The sequence below is a fragment of the Cuculus canorus genome, chromosome Z (genome assembly GCF_017976375.1).
Source record: "Cuculus canorus isolate bCucCan1 chromosome Z, bCucCan1.pri, whole genome shotgun sequence".
Taxonomy (NCBI): domain Eukaryota; kingdom Metazoa; phylum Chordata; class Aves; order Cuculiformes; family Cuculidae; genus Cuculus; species Cuculus canorus.
In genome coordinates this window covers 43,787,908-43,800,728 of record NC_071441.1, presented here as the reverse complement: position 1 = coordinate 43,800,728, position 12,821 = coordinate 43,787,908, and the positions used below count along the sequence as shown (strand labels likewise).

At 39.2% G+C, this 12,821-nt stretch overlaps 1 protein-coding gene across 1 annotated transcript; it reads right to left on the bottom strand.

Moving 5' to 3' along the window:
- Positions 1-12,228: 12,228 nt before the first annotated feature.
- Positions 12,229-12,513, bottom strand: CTXN3 (cortexin 3). Its single transcript, XM_054054789.1, is given in 1 exon segment — positions 12,229-12,513. A coding segment is annotated over 1 exon segment (285 nt).
- Between the last annotated feature and the right edge of the window lie 308 nt (positions 12,514-12,821).

Here is a 12,821-nt window from a genome sequence, read left to right as displayed (position 1 = left end):
TTATGTCTCCTATGAGTGTGTATTTAGCTTTTCGAAGTCTGTCCCATCTCAAATATAGTTTCACAAACAGAATAATTTGTAAACATCACCCAGTTTTGAAGTCCAGTGCTGTAAATATTGAAAGTTGGGCAACTTACCCAATTTATAGGCTTGTGCTTATATTTTACAGATCTTACACAATATTGTAAAGATAGGCATTAATTACATTAAAAAAACACTGCACATCATTGTCCATTTCAGTTTCATTTTTTTAGTCTCTAAATGTAATTGGTATATGTAGCATGCTCACGTTTATATGATACAGATGTGAAATATTATCATTGTAGTTTGGATTGACAACATCATGTGAGGTAGTTTAATGGAACAGATACAGCGCAAGTTTATTATTTTTACATCCTATTTTCCAAGTTATCACAAATATTAAACCATTTTTTCTTTTGTAACCTTTTTGATTAGGGAAAAGCAAATTACTGGATATACAAAATAACTCAAAGGAGCTGCATGAATACTATTAATAATGGGGTTAGCAAAAGTTTAATGTCCACTGGAAAATTATAGGAAGGACTTAAAGAACTGCAGCCTGTCTGCAAATTATTGGTAAAACTCAAATTCAATAAGCACCTCAGTAAACACTATTTTACTTTGTTTTTTAAGATTTCAGACACAGAAATCAAATCAATTTTAGTAGCAGTAAGCACAAAATATAGCAGATATGCCCTTGCTGATAGAATGCAGGTACCTGCTTTGGGAATGCTATTGAAAAGTATTGATATAGTGTGAAAAAAAATTCCGGGTTTTTAATCATTCATGTAGGCATCCTCCTATCCTAAATTGCCTTTGACCGATTTATCTTTAGTTCTGTGACAAGTCATCTATAACGTCTTCTACAAACCTTATCTTCAAATAGACTCATCTAATGCAGTTTCCGCTTCATGGAACAGAGATTCTACTGCTGACAGGTAAGTCCATCGGCACACATCCCTGGACATGCCTTCATGTTCAAGCAATGACTAGTGAATCTGAGCCACCTGAAGTGGTTAATTATGGCTGATACTACAGAATAATTTTGATCTGGCCCTTATGCTTTCCAGACAAATTACTATAGTAGAAGTACTTTGGCTTGAAATTAATGTATACTGCACTTCAGATATGAAATACACAGCTAATCAGATATGATAAACAAGGGTGATGTTTCAGAATAGCGTTAAGAAAAACCAGCTATACTCTGAACTTTCCCAAGGTATGTTAGACAAAAACAATTTCCACAAATGATGAGCTTTTTTCTGCACGATTTTTACTGGCAAACTGAAAGATTCAAATTAATAGCCTGAAAGGGATTTCACTGCATGTGGAATAATTTAAATAATTAATTTAAAATAAAATAGAAATTGCTGCCTCTTAAAATTATATTTGAATTTTATACAAAATCTTAATTTAAATTATCAAGTTTCTGATTATTGCTGTACACCAGCAGTTTGTACTACCGTTCATTCTTGTCACCAGGCAAAGAATTATAGTTGAGGAGTCCAATTTTAATCACCAGGCTGGAAAAGACCTCCTGGATCATCGAGTCCAACCATTCCTATCAACCAGTAAATGATGTCTTTGAGCACCTCATCTACCCATCTTTTAAACACCTCCAGGGATGGTGACTCCACCACTACCCTGGGCAGCCTCTGCCAGGGCCCAATGACTCTTCCTGTGAAATTTTTTTTTCTGATGTCCAGCCTGAACCTCCCCTGGCGGAGCTTCAGGCCATTCCCCCTTGTCCTGTCCTCTGTCACTGGGGAGAAGAGGCCAGCTCCCTCCTCTCCACAACCTCCTTTCTGGTAGTTGTAGAGAGCAATGAGGTCTCCCCTCAGCCTCCTCTTCTCAAGGCTTAACAATCCCAGTTCCCTCAGCCGCTTCTCGTAAGACTTGTTCTCCAGCCCTTTCACCACCTTTGTTTCTCTTCTCTGGGCACAATCCAGAGCCTTAACATCCTTCTTGTAGCGAAGAGCCCAGGACTGAACACAGTATTCGAGGTGCAGTCTCACCAGTGCCGAGTATAGGGGCAGAATAACCGCCCTGGATGTGCTGGGCACACCGTTTCTGATATAAGCCAAGATGCCATTGGCCTTCTTGGCCACCTGGGCACACTGCTGGCTCATGTTCAGTCAGCTGTCAACCAACACCCGCAGGTCCTTCTCCTCCAGGCAGCTTTCTAGCCACTCTTCCCCCCCGTCTGTAGCACCACATAAGTTCTGAGCCCCAAGTGCAGGACCCGGCATTTGGCCTTGTTAAACCTCATCCCATTGGCCTCAGCCCAGCAGTCCAGCCTGTTCAGATCCCTTTGAAGCGCCTCCCTACCCTCCAGCAGATCCACACTTCCACCCATCTTAGTGTCGTCCACAAACTTACTTAGGGTGCATTCAATCCCTTCATCCAGGTCATTGATAAAGACATTGAACAGAGCTGGACCCAGCACTGAACCCTCAGGGACAGCACTTGTAACTGGCCTCCAGCTGGAGTTAACTCCATTTATCACCACTCTCTGGGCCCGGCCATCCAACTAGTTGTCAACCAGAGGCTGACAGTTTCTGAAGCAGAATGCTGTGAGAAACTGTGTCAAAGGCTTTACTGAAGTCCAAGAAGACTACATCCACAGCCTTTCCCCCATCCAATAGTTGAGTCACTTTGCCATAGAAGGCGATCAGGTTAGTTTGGCAAGACCTGCCTTTCATGAACCCGTGTTGACTGGGCCTGATCACCCAGTTCTTTTGGAAGATGATGGACAAGGGTTTTGCAAGCACGTCCACCAGCTCCCTTGATAATCTTGGATGGATCCCATCCGGCCTCATCGACTTGTTTTATTATTTCATTATTTTATTATTTTTTTTTATTGTATACAATTCAAAGGAACAGATGTGTAAGGAAATAGAACAGAGTATGAGTGCCCCCACCTCTACAATAACTCTGACAGAAAACACACTGACAGCCCTACTATACAAAAGCCCTTCAGCATTATAAACATTTTGTCACTACAAAAGGCAGGCCTTGACCACTTTGTAGAAGACATACAATTCTATCTGAAAGAGATGTGGTCCTTTTGACTCCATCTTAGGCTTTGTGCATGCTGTGACTTTCAGGTCTGTGATTCCAACCATGTCCAGCTCTGTTCCTGTAACTATAGCAAGTAGAAGTCTGCTGGTAGGAGGTGCATTTCATCTGCTAACTATCTTATGTTAAGTTCCTTATGTGCTCCCATATTTGCCTGTGCTCTCCTGGATAGGAGTTCAGCCTCTAAAAATATAATTTGCATTCATTGCAGTGGAGCCTGAAGCTAAAGGCACTCAGGCTCAGCCACACAGAATCAATGTTCGGTGATCTTCCTTTACCCATAGTATAACTGTATCAGTGAATATCACACACAGTCCTGGAATAAGCAAAGCCAAAATACAGATCTTACATACTTATCTTGATTTTGGAACTTGAAATCAAAGGAATCCCACAGGTGGTCTAGATAAGTAACAGCCATTAATGAAACAAACAATAAAATTATATTCAGCAGTCCGCAGCTTATGAGCAGAGCACTCTTGCTCAGCAGCTTCTGCTTCACAGTGTATTTTCTTATCTTATTGATCTTTCTGTGTCATGATTCTACAGAGATGAAATGTTGTTTTCAGTGGGGGGTTGGGGGGATTTCAAATGGATTTTCACAACTAATGAGGGAGAAGTTTTGTTCTTACTGAGGTTTTTCCCCCCAATCCTATTCTCAAACTCAGGAAGTATTTGAGAAATACACACCTCCTTCTCTTTATCTACTATTCCAAATTTTAGAAAGTTAAAGAAGGAAAATGACAGTTTTTCAATAAAATATATATATTGTTCTCATTGATAAAAAAAAAAAGAATACTGGAAACCTGTAGAGAAAAAAAAAAAAAAGTAGTCTGCTAAAACTGAGGTATATGAACACAGCCTCACTTAGCACAGATCCTTGTTTCTAGTAAATCTGCTATTCGAACTATAGACGGTAGGTGTACTTCTTCATATACAACAGAAAGGTACTTCATTTTGGCGCATATAATCTGAACAGTATAGCAGAGTAGAAGCGCTAAAAACCCAGATCCTGTGTGTAGGAAAAGAAAGCTTGTCCAAACAGTATATCCATCATGTGTTTGACAGGGTGGAGAAAACAGCTTTGTAAGTATCACTATGTGGATTTGCACTTCAGCAGCAATAATGATTTGTCATTAATCCTTCATGTCAAAATCTGGCTCCTGAAACGAAAAGGTGCATAGGCAGAACTCATAAAGCCATTACATGAGAGGATCCACTGCTACAGAAAAGATCAGTTCTGCCATCAATTGCTACAGAATAGTTTGGCATTTGATAGCTTTGATGTTGTTTATGGTGGTATGGTCTAAGCACATTAGAAAGACTATAGGAAGAGGTAATGAGCTATACTAGAGTAAGTAACATTGTTAGGTGCTCAAGTTATTTGAAAGGGTTTATCAAATATCTTTATGAAGAAGAAGTAAACTGCAGACCAGCCCTCCTTCCCTTTTCGGCTACCAACACTAAGACAAGACCCACCCTCGCATACCCAAGCAAACATTGAAATTGATTGCAGAAACAGGGGGTGGAGGGTGTCTGGAGTTTATTTATTTATTTATTTATTTATTTATGGGGTCTTTTTTTTGATGGATAGGGATGAAAATGATCAAGTGACTGGAGCATGTCTCCTCCCCTATGAGGGTAGGCTGAGTGAGCTTGCGATGTTCAGCCTGGAGAAGAGAAGTTTCTGACCAGGCTGGATGAGGCTTTGAGCAATCTGTTGTAGTGGAAGGTGTGTATTATGCCATGCACATACAAACTCCACAACGGAAGGGAGAAGAGTGATTTCAAGTAGACATATTGAGACAGTTTACATTAGAATTTTATGCTGTTTACTGTTTCGTCCAAAAAAAGCATTTTATACATTATGTCATAGCATTTACTGTTTCAAGAAAAAGTGTCACATTTTTAGCTGTTTGTAATTACATACCTGCATTGGATTCTTCTTTGCATTTATGCCATCAGAAAATCTAAGTCTTTTGATAAATATGAGTTTGGACAGATCAGGAAGCATTTCAAAGAATGTAAGCTAATTTCAGCCTGTTGAAGTCAAGGAAGTACCTATATACCTGAGTTAATATTTTTTTAAAATGTACTAACTAGTAGTTGTGAATAATTCTTTTCTAAACACATTGGAGACCTCCTAGCCCTGATATACCATTCTATGTGGTATTTCTACATTATCTGTTTGTTTTAGGCAAGATCTTTCTCTGTCTGTGTCTTAATTTCCAGGATATATTTAGCATATTGCAATTTTGTTTATTATTTGTGTCATTGCTAAGTAACCAGCAACACAGGGACCAACCAGTAATTACTACCAACAAAATTCCACAAAACTATACACGTCAGTCACCTCAAACCTTTCATTTTAGTTATTGTATACATAAGCATTCTCCTTAATAACACCCATTTTTCTACATGAGCTAGAGAGAAGCTCCAGAAAATTTGAAAACATTGCATCGTATGGTAAATTTACACTGTGTTATTATAACTGCTAGTGATCTATGTACGGTTAATATATTACAGTACTTCAGGGGAAGAAGCTGCATTTTTGTACACAACTCAGTCGCATTGTCTTCTAAAGTTAACAATAATTAATATACGTGATTGGTCCGTGTTTATGGTAAGAGTTAGAATGACTAACAGTAATACCCTTGACTAAGTAGCCCATAAGCTACATTATGGGGATGTGGAATACAGAGATAAAAAACACAATTCTTCAACTTTTATGAAGCTCTGATTGATTGCTGCAATTGAAATTTCTTCCATTTTATATTTCGTTACTTTGACTGCTGCAGCGTGTCTTTGTGCTTGATGATGCCTGGAAATCACTCTGTCGGAAGTAAAGTTTTGGCAACAAGCAGACAAAGAGTTCCAACCCTGGAATCCCAAACAGAAGGAAGAACTACAGGGGAAAGGACTAAGGCAGAAAAATCTGAAATGACAATGTAGGAAGAGAAAAAATTACCTTATAGCAATAATTTTTAAGAAAGAGAAGAAGTTCATAAAGCAATCTCCTGGTACAAAGAAATCCAGGTGGTAAAGAGAGCAGGGGTTGTTTAGCCTGGAGAAGAGGAGGTTGAGGGGAGACCTTATTGCTCTCTACAACTACCTGAAAGGACAATGTAGAGAGGAGGGAGCTGGTCTCTTCTCTCAAGTGACAGGGGACAGGAAAAGGGGAATGGCCTCAAGCTCCTCCAGGGGAGGTTCAGGCTGGACATCAGGAAAAAACTTTTCACAGAAAGGGTCATTGGGCACTGGAACAGGCTGCCCAGGGACGGGGTTGAGTGTCCATCCCCAGAGGTGTTTAAAGGATGGGTGTATGAGGTGCTGAGGGGCATGGTTTAGGGAGTGTAAGGAATGGTTGGGCTCAATGATCCAGTAGGTCCTTTTAAACCTAGTGATTTTATGATTCTATGATTCTAAAGAGAAGAGCGATCTCATTTTACACAACTACCATATTCATGGTGAGGTTTTTATGGTCAATCCTCTTTGGTTATCAAACTCTTTGCACTCTGCTATTCATCATAAAAAAAAAAAAAAAAACCAAAATAAAGGAAGTAGCAGCAAGATTTGTTTTAAGAGCTGGTTAAAATTTACAAAAGCAAAATATTTGGAAACTATTCAAACTGATTAGAAGGCACAAGTAAAAATGTTCCAATAACATTGAATCAAGAGTCTATACAAAATAGGATCATTTTCAAGTCTCTACCCAAAACATACAAATAAAGAAGGAAAACAAACAAACATATCAACCAGTTGTAAAACCTTATCAAAAATTGAGTGATAGAATAGAAATTGTGCTATCAGTTGTAAATTTAATGCCTGCTTTATGAGGCTGGTCCCTCAATTAGAAATAAAACACCATGGATAAAGATACTTTCTGTCACATCAGAAACCCTGAAGTGTGGTGTCACCGTGGTAAAATTATGGCACTTAAAGCTTAACAACAAAGGATGTTGCTCCTAAAAACTAATTTATTAAAAAAATAAGTGATTGAACATGTATTAAACACCAGTGCAGCACTACCATTTCTTTGATGCAGCTGAACTTAGAAATTCCAAGCCCCAGTCTTAGATACACTGATGTAAACCTAAAGTAATGCAGCTGAAGTCAATTGCATCACACCAAAGAGGTGGGGAATAAGCACTTAAGAATGTGAACCTCCAACTACAAAAAATTCCTAAATATGCTGCTCTTCCTGTTGCAAGGATACTGTGACTAATGTCACAAGAGCAAAAACCTTTAGGTCTGCTTTCATTTACACTGGAGTCTGAAGTGATTACCAGCATCAGTGATGGAATTACAAAGGTGAGAGTCTGGCATTATGTGTAAGACTTTCTCCAGTCTCAGACTGGAGACACACTTTAAGATGTAATCTCTAGATGTTCTGACTATAGCCTTTGTAATTTTTTTCCTCATATGGAATGGATAGTCAAAAATCTGATTTTTTTCCCATGGCTTCATTGTGTGTAAAGCAGCTGTCTGCTTAGATGTAATTCTCAGTATTTCTCTATGTTTAAACCACTAATACCAATTCTAAGAGGCAGGGTAAGATTTTAAACCAATGCAGACAAAACCAGAGCATCTCATAGAAAATCAAACCCACAAGACAGAGGTACACTCTGTTTCAGGCATTGGCTGTTAAGTTGCTGGGACAGTGTCACATTGCATCAGATCTCCAATACCCTTGGAGACCTCGCAGAGTGAAAAAAAAAAAAGAGGTTATACCAAGAAGAAGGAAATGTCACAGGACTTGATATGTTTTACACTTACATTGGAAGTGAACAATGCATTTTCTGCTACCCCATTGACTAGCACATGGTGTCTTCAATATGGGACAGAAGTCTAGGCTTCACAGATCCTGCCTCAGCACTAATAATAAAGCTTCTTTGTCTCTGGCTTGAAAAAGGTCTTTCACTCCTTACTGCTCCTTCTAGACCATGAAGATAACAATGCAGACATCTAAGGGCATGATGGGGATGTATTAGTTAGTGTGCCAAGAGGGGAAAAAAGAAAAATTGTTAGTGTGTTAGCTGTTTTTACAGTGATACTGACAAATGAAGAGGAGCCATGGCAGCCTTATGTATCAATGCTGCAGAAATGATATCAAACCTATGCATTAAAATAAAAAGTTAAAAAAAGTTGCAGAATCCCAGAAGGACTGAAAACAAGATGAGAAATGTAGGAACCCCATAGATTTATTTTCCTGCAGACTACATCAGCATGAATAGACACTTGCTGTGTTTTACAGATTTAATATATTTCAATAAACCAGGATAAAAAAAAAAATTAAATATATTTTGTGTCGGAAAAAATTCAAGTCATGTCCACAGACCCAGTCATGCAGTAGTTGAAACCTTTTCAGCTTCTTCCCTGCAGTTCTTGAAGGTCTGCAGGTTGTCTGTCTTTGACATTAGCAAGTTTCTTGATCTTTTCACAGAGAATAAATTCCTACCAAATAGCCTACTGACCGGAACAGAGATTATAGCTTTTAAACTAGACTTCTTGAAAGCATCCCATGAGACCATATCTCATACATGAGGTTCTAGGATCTCTGTAGAGGGTTCCAAACCCGTAAAATCCCTGTGTGCTAATCCCATTAGGCTCACAGGACCATATAGCCACACACAGGTGCCTCCAGGCTTTCTTTTCTGGGCATACGTATGATAAAAGCTGACTAAGCTAGGCTTTACAGACAGTTTTGTCAATACCAAATACTAGGCATTTGCTCAGAGTACATAGCAGGCAGTACAAGAGTAAAAACAAGACAAGTTTGTATTCACATTTCCGCTTAATTACACAAAATTACCTTCTTAGAAACTTTAAATTACACTCAAACCTATAAAGCACACATCTGGTGAGGGAGAAGTTTGCTTTGCTACAAACTACATGAGTCGGTTGATGGGTTCTTTTTCTTTTTCCAGTTAGTGCAGCTGTACTGCTTCATCCTGACTTCACCAACCTTTGAAAGAGCTCTGATACTGCTAGTTGTGTGGCAATGGCAAATGCATTTCATTGCAGGTCCAATGTGTACATATTCAGCAGTAACCCCTACACGGCTCTTGCAGAGTGTACAGAGCTGTGGATTCCTGTGGGTATATCATTCCAGACACCTGAGCTACTTTAAAGGTAGATAATGTCTGCACAAGTTGCACTTGAACCTCTGACTGCAGTAGAGTGACAGCATCAGGGCTGTTCTCACACACATGCATGCCAGATGTCGCTGAGAACAGACTGCTATCTCACCTCCATGCTGTTAGGCCAGCGCTTTCATTTAAGGGTCATGACTGTGATACAAAAGTCTTGAAATCCTCATTGGAGTAAAAAAGCTTTATTCCTTGGTGTCTGTCAATAGAGAGTCTTACCTTTGTCCCTATTTGGATTCACTCTTCCCCAGCTGTAGTTTGATTTCAACTCTTTTTAGCTGGACTGAACAAACTAACGTAAACGTGATGTTTGTTAAAACATTACACATGTACGTAGAAATATCTTTGCTTAAATTATATCAAGAAAAATTCATTCTAAAGAGAGTTTTTAAGGATTGTACAGTATTTTCTATACAAACAGATATAATAAACAAAAGCTTATAGTAGAATGATGCAGAGCTACTTGAGCTGTTTGAGCACAGCTGCATTAGCACACAGACCCTCCCTTTCCAGTCTCATTAATATTCCAGGTCATTCCACAGTGAATACTTATTCTTGTGGGGCATAGCAATGTGCCAGAAGCTACTTCGTGGAATGGAACAGAACACTTGCCATTCAAAGTCTGGTCTGGTTTCCCCAGGCAGAGGAAAAGTGAGGTATCACAAAACTGAATAGCCAGTATGTCTTCAAAAAACTTCTGTTAGACTTCGTGAGTGTAAAAGGAAAAGTCTCTGCAGCAGTAGGGGAACTGGTGGGAATTTCTGTCTTTGCTATAGTTAGCAAGATCCACAGATAGGCTGACTTGAAGTGACTGCCCTGCAGTATTAAATTCCCCTTAATAGACTGACTTATCCCAGAGGTTTACAAAAATATCTCACTGGAATACTTCCAAACATACCAGAGGTGCTGGCCAGCTAAGTCGCCAAAATAGTCCTCAGTTAGTAACTTCCAAACTCTATACAAGAGCCGAATTCCCTCAGTTGAACAGTGTGCTACATTCTTTGCCTATAGTCACCACCTCCTTCTTTAGATGTGATTATGATGAAAAGTCTTTTTCTTTAAAAAGAAAATAAAATGTACAGTCTTCATGCTAACAGACTCTGACACAGGAGAGAAATCCCAGGCCAGGGGCTGTAATGCTATTACTGCTGCTTCATAAATATTGACAACACAATGCTTTAGTCAGCACTAATGCAACAACAGAAACATTTTTTGTGTCACACTCTTGTTACCTGTGGGAAATTATCTAAAAGTCTGAGCTGGCTTTTATCTAGGTGTCCTGGCACTGATAGATACGTAGCTAAAGCCAGTACTTCACAGTCGTATTCCTGTCCCCTTCTGCCCACTCCAACTCGAAGGTTACGATTCCTGCAACAAGCTGTGCTCATATTTCAGCAGTGACTGCTCACAGCCCAGTTTCTTCCTGTGAACTCCTAAGGGAGCTGTGTTTGGGGCTCCAATTGCTCTCCTGTGAACTGTGACAGCCAGCATGCAAAGCTAGCATCTCCTTCCACTGCCTCCGCTACAAATAGCAGCAACCTTTAACTGATAGACAGGACAAGCAGCAAAGGGAAATAAACAGCTCTAAGTGCCACGACTACAGTCCGAGCCTCAGCTCGAATGAGTCAGCACAGCCCCAGCTGTACCAGCTACAGCGCTGGCTTTGTTTCTCCATCTACAGGCTGCAAGCCAATGTACGAAGGAAAACTTCCCAAGTACTTGTCATTATTATAGTATGAATAAAACAGCTAAATCTAAACCGTTGTCTGAAAACAAGCAGCATGTGCCTTCTCTTCCCCACTCCATGAAATATTTAAGAAGCCTGGCAGCCCTGGTACCATTTTCAAGACTCTTCTATTTTCAGGAGAACAGCCTTTTCCTCCTGGCAGTACATCAAAAGTTGTTACCATTACAATATTTCAATTCTCCTAAACAATGCTCGCAAACATCCACTCAGACTCTGAGTAGTTCTACTAAGTTTTATGCAATTTTTAAAATTACACTCTTTCCCCTAGCAGTCATGTAAATAGGTACGTTTTTGTTTACATTGACTTCTAAGAATGGGTTTTCATTGTACAAACATATTCAAAGGTATTGATAGGGAAAGAGGGTGGTGGTTACTGATTCTTAGAGCCAAAGATTCAGTCATCCAAATAGGAAATAGAACCAATGCAGTGTGACTTACACACCAAATAAACAGACTGGATAAATGCTGGAGATGCAGGGTCCAAAATACGTGTAAAACTGAAATTTGTTTGCATAAACTGCTGTAAACACAATGCAAAAACCTGTGCTAATAGAAATCACTTCTGGCACAAATAGAAAAAGGTAGGCAGAAATCATTACATATCTTATTACAAAGGATTACAGTCCGTGATTTATTAGTATTAAGTAGCTTAATCACTGCTTAATGCAAACAAAGAGCATTTTATTGAATACCTGGGAAAACATGGATGATTTCTCTTGAAGTTTTCTAGCTCTTTCGAGCTCATCTTTCAGTATGGGAAACTTTCTTACTTGTCTTGAGATGGTGAGCGATAGAGTAAGAGGGTCTTGTGAAGCTTGAAAAGCTGATTTGCTACTTACAGATCATAAAAAACCACATCCTTAACTCATTTGTAAGACATTCCCCTGTTATTGACGCCTAGTTAATGATAAGATTACATGAGGGAAGACATGCTCTAGTGTCTGGTAGCTGGTTATAAGAGATCACACACACTACTTATTCTTCCAATGCATTCTGAAGATAAGTTCCACTAATGAAACCTTTATCTTTTTTTCCCAGTAAGTAGAGTCTCTAGTCTACTTTCAAATATTTAACTTGCTTTGATATTCATTAAAATCAAAATCATTCTGTGCATATTTTTAAGTTACAGTTCTGACAATATTTGAAAAAATTTAAACTAGAAACAAAATGAAGAAACATTCCAGGATTTTTCTTTCTTAGGGAGAGTGCTAAATAGATTTCCATAATTCTCAGTCTCTAAACTAAAGCATGGCCATTCTGCAATACATCAAGTCCACTGGCCCAGGCTGAGGTTGGCATACTCCAGAAAGGGTCAAAGAGAATTTGGAAGCAGTGAACAATGAGGATTCCCAAGAAAATAAATAATAAAATCACAAAGACAAACATTGTTTTCTGTTCCAGGCTTATGCTAGTATTTGGTGTCATGTTCCCAGGTGGCACCAAAGTTGCAGTGAATATCTTTCCATCCTTCATCCAAGGAAGCTGAAATGAATAGTCTCACAGTAACCTTCTTTTCATCATCAGTTTGCTGAGGTGTAAGTAGGAGCTATTTTGATTCACTCTGCTATCTGTAGGGCAAGGGGGAACAATGTTAATGGTGAATACCCCTCTTCTTTGTTTACTTCAATAAAACTTTCTCCCAGTGGAGAAAAACAAGATAGAAGAGAATTTACCACAGGTCTGCTTGCCTGTGTGTCATGTATGAGACTTGTTAGAAATACTTCGTCGTTTTGTTGGCCTATTTATTTCCTGTGAGGAGGAAAACAAGAGTTTTAATCACACTGCTCCAGTGGGTAGCCCACAGAAATGGCAAATTGCATACCTTACTG